General features: G+C 42.0%; 1 protein-coding gene across 3 annotated transcripts; it reads left to right on the forward strand.

The window, feature by feature from the left end:
• Nucleotides 1-3,408: 3,408 nt before the first annotated feature.
• Nucleotides 3,409-15,084, forward strand: LOC139388397 (RAS guanyl releasing protein 2 (calcium and DAG-regulated)). Of its 3 annotated transcripts, none has more exons than XM_071135033.1 (17): nucleotides 3,409-3,634; nucleotides 4,077-4,395; nucleotides 4,591-4,693; nucleotides 4,805-4,861; nucleotides 6,583-6,714; nucleotides 6,926-7,076; nucleotides 7,249-7,422; nucleotides 8,679-8,795; nucleotides 8,964-9,245; nucleotides 9,337-9,417; nucleotides 9,526-9,624; nucleotides 9,705-9,820; nucleotides 9,940-10,081; nucleotides 10,786-10,822; nucleotides 11,209-11,367; nucleotides 12,150-12,212; nucleotides 12,426-15,084. In XM_071135033.1, exons 2-16 carry the CDS (start codon nucleotides 4,326-4,328, stop codon nucleotides 12,206-12,208), a joined length of 1,779 nt encoding a protein of 592 aa, XP_070991134.1. In that variant the 5' UTR covers nucleotides 3,409-3,634; nucleotides 4,077-4,325; the 3' UTR covers nucleotides 12,209-12,212; nucleotides 12,426-15,084. The 3 variants fall into 3 exon arrangements, with proteins under 3 accessions (XP_070991134.1, XP_070991135.1, XP_070991136.1); XM_071135034.1 differs by having other exon boundaries at nucleotides 3,509-3,634; nucleotides 12,481-15,084; XM_071135035.1 differs by lacking the exons at nucleotides 3,409-3,634; nucleotides 4,077-4,395; nucleotides 4,591-4,693 and having other exon boundaries at nucleotides 4,704-4,861; nucleotides 12,426-13,228.
• The last annotated feature ends 489 nt before the right edge of the window (nucleotides 15,085-15,573 follow it).

A 15,573-nucleotide genomic window follows, 5' to 3' on the forward strand; every position in this document is an offset into this window, starting at 1 on the left:
AAGAGTAGCAAGGATATATACAGACACCTGTTAGTGTGGCTTCTTGAGGTAGTATGTACATGTAGGTATTGTTAAAGTGACTATGCATATATGAGGAACTGTGAGTAGCATAAGAGTAAAAAGAGAGGTTGGCGGCTGGTGGGACACAATGCAGATAGCCCGGTTAGCCAATGTGCTGGAGCACTGGTTGGTCGGGCCATTTAGGTAGTTTGTACATGAATGTATAGTTAAAGTGACTATGTATATAAGATAAACAGAGAGTAGCAGCAGCGTAAAAGAGGGGTTGGGGGGCACACAATGCAAATAGTCCGCGTAACCATTTGGTTACCTGTTCAGGAGTCTTATGGCTTGGGGGTAAAAACTGTTGAGAGGCCTTTTTGTCCTAGACTTGGCACTCCGGTACCGCTTGCCATACGTTAGAAGAGAGAACAGTCTATGACTGGGGTGGCTGGGGTCTTTGACCATTTTTAGGGCCTTCCTCTGACATCGCGTGGTGTAGAGGTCCTGGATGGCAGGCAGCTTTGCCCCAGTGATGTACTGGGCCGTACGCACTACCCTCTGAAGTGCCTTGCGGTCATAGGCCGAGCAATTGCCATACCAGGCAGTGATGCAACCAGTCAGGATGCTCCCAATGTTGCAGCTGTAGAACCTTTTGAGGATCTCAGGACCCATGCCAAATCTTTTTAGTTTCCTGAAATAGGTTTCCTGGAATAGGCTTTGTCGTGCCCTCTTCACGACTGTCTTGGTGTGCTTGGACCAATCTAGTTTGTTGTTGATGTGGACACCAAGGAATTTGAAGCTCTCAACCTGCTCCACTACAGCCCCATCGAAGAGAATGGGACGTGCTCGGTGCTCATTTTCCTGTAGTCCACAATCATCTCCTTAGTCTTGGTTACGTTGAGGGATAGGTTCCACCCGGCCAGGTCTCTGACCTCCTCCCTATAGGCTGTCTCGTCGTTGTCGGTGATCAGGCCTAGCACTGTTGTGTTGTCAGCAAACTTAATGATGGTGTTGGATTCGTGCCTGACCATGCAGTCGTGGGTGAACAGGGAGTACAGGAGAGGACTGAGCACGCACCCCTGGGGAGCTTCAGTGTTGAGGAACAGCGTGGCAGATGTTTTGCTACCTACCCTCACCACCTGGGGGCAGCCTGTCAGGAAGTCCAGGATCCAGTTGCAGAGGAAGGTGTTTAGTCCCAGGATCCTTAGCTTGGTGATGAGCTTTGAGGATACTATGGTGTTGAATGCTGAGCTGTAGTCAATGAATAGCATTCTCACATAGGTGTTCCTTTTGTCCAGGTGGGAATGGGCAGTGTGGAGTGCAATAGAGATTGCATCATCTGTGGATCTGTTTGGGCTGTATGCAAATTGGAGTGGGTCTAGGGTTTCTGGGATAATGGTGTTGATGTGAGCCATGACCAGCCTTTCATGGCTACGAACGTGAGTGCGACGGGTCTGTAGTCATTTAGGCAGGTTGCCTTTGTGTTCTTTGGCACAGGGACTATGGTGGTCTGCTTTAAGCATGTTAGTATTACAGACTCAATCAGGGACATGTTGAAAAAGTCAGTGAAGACACCTGCCAGTTGGTCAGCACATGCCCGGAGCACACGTCCTGGTAATCCGTCTGGCCCCGCAGCCTTGTGTATGTTGACCTGTTTAAAGGTCTTACTCACGTTAGCGATGGAGAGCGCGTTCACACAGTCGTCCGGAACAGCTGATGCTCTCATGCATGCCTCAGTGCTGCTTGCCTCGAAGCGAACATAGAAGTGATTTAGCTCGTCTAGTAGGCTTGTGTCACGGGGCAGCTCGCGGCTGTGCTTCCCTTTGTAGTCTGTAATAGTTTTCAAGCCCTGCCACATCCGACGAGCGTTCGGAGACGGTGTAGTATGATTCAATCTTAGCCCTGTATTGACGCTTTGCCTGTTTGATGGTTCGTCGCAGGGCATAGCGGGATTTCTTGTAAGCTTCCCGCACCTTGAAAGCGGCAGCTCTACCCTTTAGCTCAGTGTGAATGTTGCCTGTAATCCATGGTTTCTGGTTGGGGTATGTACGTACAGTCACTGTGGGGACGACGTCCACAATGCACTTATTGATAAAGCCAGTGACTGATGTGGTGTATCACTCAATGCCATCGGAAGAATTCCAGGACATGTTCCAGTCTGTAATAGCAAAGCAGTCCTGTAATTTAGCATCTGCTTCATCTGACCATTTTTTTATAGACCGAGTCACTGGTGCTTCCTGCTTTAATTTTTTCTTGTAAGCAGGATTCAGGAGGATAGAGTTGTGGTCGGAATTACCAAATGGACGGCGAGGGAGAGCTTTGTACACGTCTCTGTGTGTGGAATACAGGTTCTAGAATCTAGAATCTAGAATTTTTTTCCCTCTGGTTGCTCATTTAACATATTGATATAGATTTGGTATAACTCATTTAAGTTTCCCTGCATTAAAGTCTCCGGCCATTAGGAGGGCCGCCTCTGCATGAGTGGTTTGCTGTTTGCTTATTTCCTTATACAGCTGCTCAGGGAAATCCCTGAGCAGTTTCCTTCCTCTCCAGCAACTGAGTTAGGAAGGACGCCTGTATCTTTGTTGTGACTGGGTGTATTTATACACCCTCCAAAGTGTAATTAAAAGCTTCACCATGCTCAATGTCTGCTTTTTCAAATGTTTACCCATCTTTGCAAGGCATTGAAACACCTCCCTTGTTTTTGTGGTTGAATCTGTATTTGAAATTCACTGCTCAACTGAGGGACCTTACAGATAATTGTATGCGTGGGGTACAGAGATGAGGTAGTCATTCAAAAATCATGTTAAACTTATTATGTGACTTGTTAAATCCATTTTTACACCTGATCTTATTTAGGCTTTCAGTAACAAAGTTGTTGAATACCTATTGACTCAATACATTTCAGCTTCACATTTAGCCAGTGACAAAGAAAAATCTAAATTTGATCCATTTTAAATTCAGGCTGTAACACAATTTCTTGGGGAATAAGTCAAGGGGTGTGAATACTTTCTGAAGGCACTGTATATGAAGTGAGGGATCTGCTACCTCAGAGCAACTGTGTGTGTGTGTGTGTGTGTGTGTGTGTGTGTGTGTGTGTGTGTGTGTGTGTGTGTGTGTGTGCGTGCGTGCGTGCGTGCGTGCGTGCGTGCGTGCGTGTAGAGCAAGATAGATAGACAGACATCTTTTAACTTTTTTTCTACAGTATATAATCCTCTGTCGTTGTGGATCATGTATTTGTTGCCTGGTGTGGCTTCTTTATGTATTTTAAATGGTCAAATAAAATATAATTTCCATTACAACATGTAAGTGCTTTGTTATTACATCTGACTAAGTACCCTTAATAATGCTTTATTAAAATCACACCACCAACAGCACTGCCTTGAGTGTGAAAGTGCATTTAATTTAGAAGGACTGGTTGACACTTTGGGGCACGTTCTGTAAAGAGGAAATGTGACCGCACTAAAATGCACAGCAAAAAGGAAACTGAGAGCAAAAGGCAACTGAAGGGATATATAACTGTCACTTAGTTAGACAAACTGCTTTGAAGAAGCAATGGAGGGGTTCAGACACCTTTCGTAGTCTTGTGAATTTCCACATCTTATGACAATACTGCTCTGGTCAATTCAAGAGGGTAAGACCTTTTTTATTAGTATGATATAACATAGTTTGGTAGACTGGTAGTGGTGTCATTTCTTAATGACTCATGTACTGTATCTAATAAATTATTACATTATAAAATCAGTCAATGTTTTTAAACTCAATTTGCAAGTGCAAAACAGTGCAATCTCTAATTGTGTTTGAGATAACTGTTGACGTATTTGATATCTGGGAAAACAGCCGTCTGATGGGTAATCGTTTGGCTGGGATTATCTTTTCCTTTCATCATTAATAATCAGATAGATAGTGTATGTGGAGGGTGAATTAGTTTTGCCATATTGCAGGTTCTTGTGTCACAAAACAGTTTTGTTTGTATTATCATCAGTAAGCAAACAATTGAATACTGAATTGCTAAAGGCCAACTCTCAACTGGGTTTTGGGGGTTTTCATGACTATACCAATGTTCTTGTTTTAAGGTGGGGCAGGAAGCACACAAACTAAAAGCTTTCATAAAGAGGAAGAGACTTTCTTGGCTTGTTGACTGGAGCAGAGTAGCTGCCTGCCTGAGGACTAACAGACTCATCAGAAGACTCTGTTGGAAGGTTGCCCAACAGAATAGAGAACACAGCCATTCTTCTAAATCCCAAACCTCATCACAGTCTCACTGTGTATGTGTCAACGGAGGAGAGAACAGAGAGGACTGTTGGAGAGAGAACCAGAGGAGGATGAAGTCTATCAAACTAGATCAGTCGGCTACAGTTGATGAGCTTACGGAGGCCTGCATCAAAGCATTTGGTCAGGATTACTCTCCCTTTGACTGTCTTCTGGTGTAGATAGTGGCAGACAGTACATGCTTAGATAACGTTTTCATTGTTGTTTGATTGTACAACTGCAGTAGTTGCCTATTGATAAATTATTTACACAATATGTGGAAGCTTGCCTTGTACAGTGAAGCTCATCCATGTATCTCGGTATCTCCTCTCCTGGTAGATTATGAAGGCAGGCTGGATGATGAGTCTCTGGTCCGGATGTTTCTCATGATGCATCCATGGTACCTCTCCTCTGCTGACCTGGCCAAGAAACTCTCCAGCAAGTATCCTTTCAGATGAATGACACACTACTGCTCTCTAGTGATGGGCCTAAGGATTACTAGACCAGGTGTTTCAAAAGCTTTTGGTGGAATCATGTTCCTTAACCACACAAGGTCGCTGGAGGAAAACTGTCTGCCTGAACTCAGGTCACAAATCTGCCATCTTATCAAGTGAGTGAATACAGCATAGAAAATCATGGAGCCACAGAGGAAGAACTACTATAGGTCTTAGTCGTGAGATAGATTCTGTGCTTGTCTGTCAACATTAACACATGTACTGTAGGTACAGTATATTACTTCCCTGTAAGCAATGTGTAGGTGTATGATCTCCATGTACAGTGGCTAGAAAAAGTATGTGAACCCTTTGGAAATACCTGGATTTCTGCATAAATTGGTCATTAAATTTGATCTGATCTTCATCTAGGTCACAACAATAGAGAAACACAGTCTGCTTAAACTAATAACACACAAACAATTACACGTTTTCATGTCTTTATTGAACACACCGTGTAAACATTCCCTCTGCAGGTTGGAAATAGTATGTGAACCCTTGGATTTAATAACTGGTTGACCCTCCTTTGACAGCAAAACCCTCAACCAAACGTTTTCTATAGTTGTGGATCAGAACTGCACAACAGTCAGGAGGAATTTTGGACCATTCCTCTTTACAAAACTGTTTCAGTTCAGCAATATTGTGTGAACTGCTCTCTTGAGGTCATGCCACAGCATCTCAATCGGGTTGAGGTCGGGCCACTCCAGAAGGCGTATTTTCTTCTGTTGAAGCCATTCTGTTGTTGATTTGCCTCTATGTTTTGGGTCATTGTCCTTTGCATGACCCAACTTCTGTTGAGCTTCAACTGGCGGACAGATAGCCTACATTTCTCCTGCAAAATGTCTTTATAAACTTGGGAATTCATTTTTCCGTCGATGGTAGCAAACTGTCCAGGCCCTGAGGCAGGAAAGCAGCCCCGAATCACGATGCTCCCTCCACCACACTTTACAGTTGAGATGAGGTTTTGATGTTGGTGTGCTTCACCTTTTTTCTCCACACACAGTGTTGTGTGTTCCTTCGAAACAACTCAATTGTAGTTTCATCTGTCCACAGAATATATTGCCAGACACTCTAGGATTCTTCTTAAACTCATTGAGCATTCTGCGCTGTGCACTTGGAGCCATCTTTGCAGGACGGCCACTCCTAGGGAGAGTAGCAACAGTGCTGAACTTTCTCCATTTATAGACAATTTGTCTTACTGTGGACTGATGAACATCAAGGCTTTTAGAGATACTTTTGTAACCCTTTCCAGCTTTATGCTAGTCAACAATTCTTAATTGTAGGTCTTCAGAGATCTCTTTTGTTTGCGGCATGGTTCACATCAGGCCATGCTTCCCGTGAATAGCAAACTCAAATTTTGTGAGTGTTTTTTATAGGGCAAGGCAGCTCGAACCAACATCTCCAATCTCATCTCATACTCCATACTAGCTGACTCCTGACTCCAATTAGCTTTTGGAGAAGTCATTAGCCTAGAGGTTCACATACTTTGTTCAACCTACACTGTGAATGCTTACATGATGTATTCATTATAGACAAGAAAAATACAATCATTTGTTTGTTATTAGTTTAAGCACACTATGTTTGTCCATCGTTGTGACTTAGATGAAGATCAGATCAAATTTGATGACAATTTATCCAGAAATCCAGGTAATTCCAAAGGGTTCACATACTTTTTCTTGCCACTGTAGGTATATGATCTCCATGTAGACATATGATCTACATGTATGTATATGATTTCCACACTCTCTGGCTCCGAGACAGAAATGACAACACTAACTTCTCCTGTCCTACCCTTCTGTCCCTGTAAACCCCGCCTCTCCTCTCCATACTGCACCGTAAGGTACTGGATCAGCGAGTTCCCAGCAGAGTTTGACCTGAACCCAGAGCTGGCAGAGCAGATCAGAAGGCTGAAGGAGCAGCTGGCTCAGCAGGGAGAGGAGCACCAGAGCACACTCATCAACGTTGACAGTGTGTAAGTGCCCCCTGTCTTCAGCCAGGCAATCATACAAGCATTGTAGCAGCTAACCAGCCTGGCAGGCATAGTCTCCTCCACAGTGACACAGTGACAGCTTAGCATTTAATGATACAGTAGAACGGTTTCAGAGTGCATGAGTGCATATATATTCGGGCCACTCTCGCAGTACTTCTACTGATAGTTGAGCTTCCTTTCTTATTTTCCCTAGACCGTCATATGAGTGGAGTAGGCAGGTGAGCCAACCAGCTCAGTCTGATTTCAAGAAGAGGAAGACGTCTCTCCTCTTTGATCATCTGGACTCATCTGAACTAGCAGAGCACCTCACCTACATGGAGTATAAGTCCTTCTGTAGGATACTGGTGAGTGGGTGGCCAGCAGGTGGCTCTGTTTGCCAGCTTCGTTCTGGGTCTCACTCAGGTGACTTTGGTTTTGGCTGAATTATGCAGTAGTTGTTGTATTTGTGGTTTAAGTAAGATAGACTGTGTGTTTGCATATTGGACATTGTTTTTAAAATGGTCCCTTGCCCTCCAGTTCCAGGACTACCACAGCTTTGTGATGCATGGCTGCACAGTGGATAACCCCATCCTGGAGCGCTTCATCACCCTCTTCAACAGCGTGTCTCAGTGGATCCAGCTGATGGTGCTCAGCAAGCCCACCGCCCCCCAGAGGGCTGCAGTCATCTCCCACTTTATTAGGGTCGCACAGGTCAGTCAATCAATTCCCTGTCCCAAGTCAATGAATCAACTCCCAGTCCCAGGTCAAGGAATCAACTCCCAGTCCCAGGTCAATGAATCAACTCCCTGTCCCAGGTTAATGAATCAACTCCCAGTCCCAGGTCAATGAATCAACTCCCAGTCCCAGGTAAATTAATCAACTCCCAGTCTCAGGTCAATGAATCAATTCCCAGTCTCAGGTCAATGAATCAACTCCCAGTCCCAGGTCAATGAATCAACTCCCATCCCCAGGTCAATTAATCAACTCCCAGTCCCAGGTCAATGAATCACTCCCAGTCCCAGGTCAATGAATCAACTCCCAGATCAGAAAAGTTCAACTACCAGGTCAGAAAAAGTCAACTTCCAGGTCACAAAGGTCAACTCCCAAATCAGAAAGAGTAAGCTCCCAGCTCAGAAAGAGTCAACTACCAGGTCAGAAAATAATCACCAACCTGGTCTAAGAGCATTTCATATTATTCTGTATGTACTGTATATCCAATACATTCCATGTAATATGATGTTACATTTTGTATGGTATGTATATGCTAGGAATTTGACACATTTTGGAAATGTTACGAATTCCAATTTGTTGTGGCTAATGTTAGCTAGGTGGCTAATGTTAGCTAGGTGGCTAATGTTAGCTAGGTGGCTAATGTTAGCTAGGTGGCTAATGTTAGCTAGGTGGCTAATGTTAACATTAGCTAGCTGGCTAGCATTAGTTAGTTAGGCGAAGAGTTAAGGATAGGGGTTAGGGTTAAGGTTACAGGGTTAGGGGAAGGTTAGCTAAAGGCTTAAGTTTAGAGTTAAGGTTAGGGGAAGGGTTAGCTAACATGCTATGTAGTTGCAAAGTAGCTAAAAAGTAGTAAGTAGTTCAAAAGTTGTTTATTAGCTGAAATGCTAAAGTTAACTGTGTTCTGTCTTATGTAACCATATTAAACATGACATATCATACTAATTTGAGTGTTTCTCGGATGTACCTTTGCTATCTTACTATGAGATCAGGCTGAACTACCTGGTCAGAAAAAGTCAGCTACCAGGTCAGAAAGAGTCCAGTCCCAGTTACCTGAGTCATCTCCCAAGTCAGTGTGAATCATCCCTCCGATAAAGAGAAGTCCATTAATACCACTGCTTCTCAGTGAATGGAATCCAAACTCCCTCTAGAAGTTGCTCTGTCTTGTGTTCCATGCTGTTTTTTGTTGGCTATGTTAGGGCTAAGATGGGTTCTATTTTTGTATCTGGTCTCTGTAGAGGTTGTTACAGCTTCAGAACTTCAACACTCTGATGGCAGTAGTGGGGGGTCTCAGTAACAGCTCCATCTCACGCCTCAAAGACACACAGTCACACATCAGCAACGATGTGAGCAAGGTAAACAGTTTTGATCATAATTATTTTAGTTTAGAAGAGTGAAAACATTTGCTTACCAATTGCAACTAAACATTTGCATTTTGAATGTAGATCTACGTCAAAATGTGACCTATTATTTGGCTCTAGCTATGTGATGTCCAACATTATGTGACGTCCTTATTGCCTCAGGTGTTCAACAACCTGGTGGAGCTTGTGACATCCTGTGGGAACTATAGCCAGTACCGCCAGCGCTTCTCAGAGAGCACAGGCTTCCGTTTCCCCATCCTGGGTGTGCACCTCAAGGACCTGATTGCTGTGCACGTAGCCCTGCCCGACTGGAGTGACCGGGAGAAGACGCAGGTCAACCTGGCCAAGACCCAACAGCTGTATGCCATCCTCCAGGAGCTTGCGCTGATCCAGACCATGCCACCCAGCGTTGATGCCAACATGGACCTGCTCAACCTGCTCATGGTCTGGCCCTGTTGCCTGATATTGTACGACTTGGTAGATTTGTTTTACCTGTTGGCATTTGATTGAACAGTTTGTGTTTGGGTCCTTTCAGGTGTCTCTGGACCAGTATCACTCAGAGGAAGAGATATATCAGCTGTCCCTGCAGAGGGAGCCCCGCACAGCCAGGCCATTGGTGAGTGTATGTCAGGGACACAGACATGGCCACGGACACAGACACAGAGCTTGTATGTAATCTAGAGGAAATGTTAATTATTGTCAAATATTTGTTTTGGTTTGCCAGTCTACCCCAAGCCCACCTATGATAGAAGAGTGGGCATCTTCAGTGAAGCCCAAAGCTGACCCCACCATCATCAGTAAACACATACAGAAGATGGTAGAGGTAGGCTATACAACATATTTGAAATATGAAATGTAATTACAAAAGATGGCAATGAGAACTTACATTTGGTCCTTTTTCAGTCTGTGTTTAAGAATTTTGACACTGATGGAGACGGCTACGTCACTCAGGAGGAATTTGAGATCATTAGGACTAACTTCCCATACCTCTGCAAGTTTGACGACCTGGATAAGAATCAGTGAGTATGACAAGTCATAACTATTGATGGCCAACATTTCAACTATCTTTAGATCCACAAGTCACACAGAGCCTCTTGCTATTACTGTAATATCAACCTTTGACCCCTCACCCTCTCAGGGACGGCAGAATCAGTCAGGAGGAGATGATCGACTACTTCACCAAGGCCAGCTCTTTACTGAACAGCAAGATGGGGTTCATCCACACATTTTCAGAGAAGACCTGCATGAAGCCTATGCTTTGCCATCACTGTAAAGGCATCGTAAGTACAATGATGCCTATGCTTCAACTGTGTACAACTCCATGTAAAAGCTATTAGAAACAAAATGTAAATAATCATAAGTAAATAAATATGAAACAATTAGGTATAAACCAATTATTATGAGGACCTGTATATACAAATTATGTTAAGGTACCCATATTATAGGAAACACATATTGTGACCAGAATAGTGGATATTTTGGAATAAGGTATTTAGAGGACACCATTTTGGATGTGGAAAGATAATGGTTCTATTGGTGATATTGCTTAACAAAACAAAGAACTGACTTCCTGATCTCACATTTCCTGATGGCTTCCACCCAACACAACAGTTCTGTTTCCTTTTTTCAAGTCTTTCGTTCTGTCTCTCACTCACGTTTAGTCTGTTATTCTGAGGACACTTCATTGAATTTCCTTTCATACTGTAGCCTATGGGCCCCACTTCAGGTCTGTTCTGTACGTATCATATTGAACCAATCAAGCTGTCAGCAGTTGACTCTTGTTGACTCCTGAGAAAGCTGAAGTGACAGTTTCAAACAAGACTTAATTAACTGCTCACTGTTGACGACAAAGGCTTTGAAATGAATGCATGTGAAATTTGGATAAAAAGATTATTCAGCAATCAGTTTAATTTACAAAGTCACCATTAACCAGTTTTTTTCTAATGCTAAATGTGATATGTAACAGATGTATTGTATTTTTCAGATGTGGGGATTTTACAAACAAAGATACAAGTGTAAAGGTATACAAATAAAATGATCTCCGTTGGGTATTCTACACCTATCGCACCCCACGCACAAAGTTGTGTAACGTTGACCAACATTTTATTGCTTATTTGCTTATTTATATTTCAGGATTCAGTTATTTAACAGCTACTCTTGCTCAATGAGACAGGCACTGATTAGTGTACACAGTAAGAAGTTAAGCAGCATTCACTGTGCCTCAAGCAAAACCTTTCCAAGACCTTTCCAAGTCACATTGTGTAGTTAAACACAAAAGCCATATTACAATGCCTATAAGAAGCCAAGGTTAGATATATAACAATACAATAGCAATGCCAGTACCAATGCGGTCTGTTTTCAGATGTAAGAGGTTCAACCCCATACTTACCACTCTTCTCTATTCTAGCCTGTGGGGTGAGCTGCCACAAAGATTGTCGCAGCCGCCTTGCTGTCGAGTGCCGCAAACGAACACAGAGCACCTGTCCCGAATACCATTCTCCCCAACACTCCCGTTCCTTCAGTGTGCCTGCTATAGCTCAGCAGTTACACACTGTACAACATACAGGTACAAGCATACCGCCCAATTCAACTCTCTTTTCAGTAATGTTCAAATATTTTCCTGGATGTTTCAAACTTACTGTAGTCTTGAAGCACAAGGACTGGTACAGTACTTTTTACAGCTTTTTGCAATTAGGTATGGTATGTTTTGTCAATTTAGTGCATATTATCTCATGTCAGTAGCTGGAACAAATGAGCTTTTGCTCCTGTCCAATCTACTTGAAACATTGTCATTGTAATAAAGATGAATGGCTCACTCTCACATTAATATATTCTGATTCATAAGCCTATAAGCTTTTATACCGTAGATCAGGGGTCAGCAATAGGTGGCCCATGGGCCAAAATCAGTCCACGAGTGATTTTTTTGGGGTCCCCTCAGCATTTTTTGAATTCTCTTTTTTTGGTCAAAAAAGACTCAAATCACCAGGAATTCAGCTCAATATTTGTTTAATTTAGGAAATATGTTCAAGTATTCCCACGAATATAAAAAGAGACATGATCATATCTCAATGTCATCAAGGTATGAACTTGTTATTTTTAAATGCTATCTCTTTTTGGGCTTAGTTGTGGTCAATTTACAGTGTACAAATGATTATAATTACGGTCCGTTCAGTGGCTGAATCTAGTTTTCTACCCGTAGACATCTTGGTATAACCATGAACAGATACATAGTTACCATAGTTACACGTGTGTATTTTTATTCAGTGCAAATGCTTTTGAACGCTGCTGTTCTCCAATATGGCTGATGTGGTGCCCTTAACACAGAGATACTTTGTTCTCTCTCTCCAGTCATTACAGAGGAAGCTCCTGACTCCCTGGGGGATGAAGTGTTTGATGTCCACCTTTGAGGAGGTAAGAGATGTAGGAGAATACAGGGTATATGTGTTGGAGTAATCCAAGTGCAAAAAATGGTCCTGGTCAGAATTGGACCATTATGCTCTGTCTGCAAGTGTTTTGAAGTGGTCTCTAAGCATATCATATCTAAGCACATCCCGTTTAGGTTGCATTTCTATATCTTTCTTGAATTAATTTTGTAGTCTACTTACTAGTTCATTTTTATATCAGAATAAAGACCAACATTGAGGAGAAAAACAACAATGACTGCCCATGTTCCATGCAGCAACGGCACTCTGAAGATCTCAGGAAACGTTATGCTCCTTTTTGAAGATACAACGCATGTTAGGAACATTCCAATTTTCCAGTTTAAGAGCATTTCGAATCTGAGGAAGGATTTTTAAAATTCTTCCTTCATCTGATTGATTCATCCTTCATCTGATAGATTGATCCTTTTCTGATGGATTCATCCTTTATTCATCCTTCAACATCATATTATTTGCTCACAGCTTTCACAGTAGGCAAACCTACAGTATATGCATATCCCTGTGTGTATTTGTATGTGGTTCATGACTGCAGAAGATTGCTTCTCCACTAGATGAGGCTGTTTGTGTGTGACAACACTGGATAGTGTAGGCTACCACTGCCTTTTTACATTCCCTGTTTTTAGTGTTGCCCTGTTTGTGTGGTCTAGTTGAGGTGGAAAAATGTGGGAGTGGATTGTTAATGACAAGATCAATTGATGTTATTTCCTCAACTAGACAATCCTGTGGTACAATTTAAAATACAGACATACTGAAAATTATTTTAAAATATAAAATTATAAATATAGTAATATCATACTACAGAAACCACTCCAGAGGTTTGTTCTACCTTTATACATATGGGCTTCAGTGACACTGTAAAATACAGGCTACATTTTAAACTATCATTTTGAAATATATTCCAAACTGATAAAAAATTATGAATGTGGTGACATGTAAAAATATCGTGATTTATCCTAAATAAATGTTATGCAGTTATCAACTCTGAAACCCAGTTTAAATGCCTTATTTCCACTTTCAAACAGATTCCAATGTAAAGCATTTTGTTTCAATGAACTTTTGTAGATACTGTGAGAATAAAAGATATTGATCATGTTGGAGGCAGGTAATCTGGTGGCATTGGGCCAGTACCCAAAAGGTAGCTGGTTCAAATCCCTGAAATGAATCGGTGAAAGCTCTTTCCATCTGCCCCTAATTGCTCCTGTAAATCACTCTGGATAATAGCATCTGCAAAATGAAGTAAATGTTTAACACTTTGTTCTGTCCTTATCTGAACCACTCATTTTGCAAACTCACAGCCTTCAGGCGTTGATGACTCCTGCCAACTTAAACTGTGGTAGGCTACCTGGGTCCAGCTGAGGATTTGTCACCATAGTAACGCCACACCGGGTATCCTGTGGGCTGTTACTGGTCTGTGACAACTGAAGCCCTCTCACAACGGCTAGTCCTGTTCCTATTGTGGTAACGTTCCCTATAGTGGAGAGTGGAGTTAGTTGAGCCAAAGGGTTAAGTTGAGCCACCCTTGTTTCTAGGAAACCATACTGTGATGATCCTCCTCATGTCCGCTGTCACCTCATCTAAAGCTAGGCCTTAGTCTCAATAATCAGACATTGCAAACGGTTAATGATTTATAAGAAACACATTTATTAATTGTAATTGTGTGGTTAGCGATGCTATTTTGATTGATGATCATCTGTGAAAGAGAGAAGAAACTTGTGTTAGAGTTTATTGACGTGTGCTGTATACATGTTGTATTGTATTTAATGTATTGTGAATATCAATTGATCATTGTGTCAGGTCTTCCTCCCATTGGCTGATGCATTGTGGGTATGTGTACTTAAATCATGTCATTGTTTGTTGGCAAACTGCTGGGTTTTGGTTGAAGATTGTGGCATGACATTGCCCTCTTTGGATACACCAAGCCCCATCCCCCTCTCCCTGTCTCCTACACCCAGGCTGCTGTGGTCAGAGAGAGGTCATGAATTCCTGGAGGAGATGATCTCCTCATGGCCACAGTATAGAGAGAGAGTAGAGTTTTCATAGAAGAGAACAAAGGAATTTCTTCCACCTCACAGAACTTGAGGTCCGAACAACATTTATGTTCTGGAGAAGGTATAAAAGATCCGTGGAGAATCCAGCTACGAACTGGTCCATTTGGTACAATTTTGTGAAACTCATGGGAGACAATACGACCACATTACCATAACGCTGTTTATATAAGAGCCTCAGATATGAGGTTTACATCTACTTGTTGTATAAGATGAATGAGTGAGGATGATACTGTTTGTAAAATTGTGTAATGTGATTTTGGACTGTTTAATGAAGGAAACTCCAATTCCCTTTGGAGTTTAATTAAATCAGAGGACCGCCCATGAGCCCAGTTCGGACCTGGCGTCATGAGACAGCTTTTTCTGTTCTTCCGAATATAACCCCAACCCCAACCGCGAAGACCGACAACCGCCGAAACATCTATCCATAACGACATGAATGAATGTCACTCTGAACTATCCATTCTAACCACGACAGAGAGGGCGGACAAACTCTCCAACAGAAACAAACTTTTCAAAGATCCCGATGACACACTGAGCGTAAATATATATATTGATTGCAATTGTTCCAGAATGAGTAAGCGTTCATGTGCAAAGGATTAGCATTTCAATTGTTATAATTATCAACTGTGTGTTGTCTTATCTCAGTCGACACCCAACTTCCCTTTTGTACACCAAGCCGCGATGCCGGTTTATCCCACTAGGGAAACTCCGTTATCGTCTCCTTGTAACTATCTACTGTTTGTTTATGTATTTCTGTGAATTACTTAGTTAGTAAATAAATGATTTAAGACAATTGATGTATGGATGACTCATAGCAAAGACTGGGTTTGTGCAGATAACCAACAATTTACGACGTTTGGAATGAGACTAACGTGAGGTAAAATAAAGAATAAGTCATTAATCAGAAGACTAATTGATCAGATATTAAAATATCTGAAATTGTATATTAGGAAAATTATAACTTTGTAATCTGAATATTTTCCTTGGTGCCCCGACTTCCTAGTTAATTCCATTTGCCTGATTAGTTAATCACGAAATGCTAATTACGGAGAATCTTTGATAAAAACTAAAAGTCTTCATTTAATGATAGTAAAGACACGACAGGTGTTATTTGTGTATATCCTTTTGTTGCCATGACCAATTTGTTGTTTTGTAAATACTTGTACAGTTTTCGGTGGCTATTTATCTTCATTCATGTTTGCTAATAAAAGTTTTGATTTGATGAGTCAGATCCAGACACATACTTTGCTTTATTTGAGCGTATTGCAGAAGCTAGAGCTTGGT

The sequence above is a fragment of the Oncorhynchus clarkii genome, chromosome 29, assembly GCF_045791955.1.
Source record: "Oncorhynchus clarkii lewisi isolate Uvic-CL-2024 chromosome 29, UVic_Ocla_1.0, whole genome shotgun sequence".
Classification (NCBI taxonomy): Eukaryota; Metazoa; Chordata; class Actinopteri; order Salmoniformes; family Salmonidae; genus Oncorhynchus; species Oncorhynchus clarkii.

Coding starts and splice junctions, on each gene's coding strand:
- LOC139388397 (XM_071135033.1), top strand. CDS start 4,326: ATGAAGTCTATCAAACTAGATCAGTCGGCTACAGTTGATGAGCTTACG. Junction 9,246..9,336: donor ACCTGCTCAACCTGCTCATG/GTCTGGCCCTGT, acceptor GGGTCCTTTCAG/GTGTCTCTGGACCAGTATCA. Junction 9,625..9,704: donor ACATACAGAAGATGGTAGAG/GTAGGCTATACA, acceptor GTCCTTTTTCAG/TCTGTGTTTAAGAATTTTGA.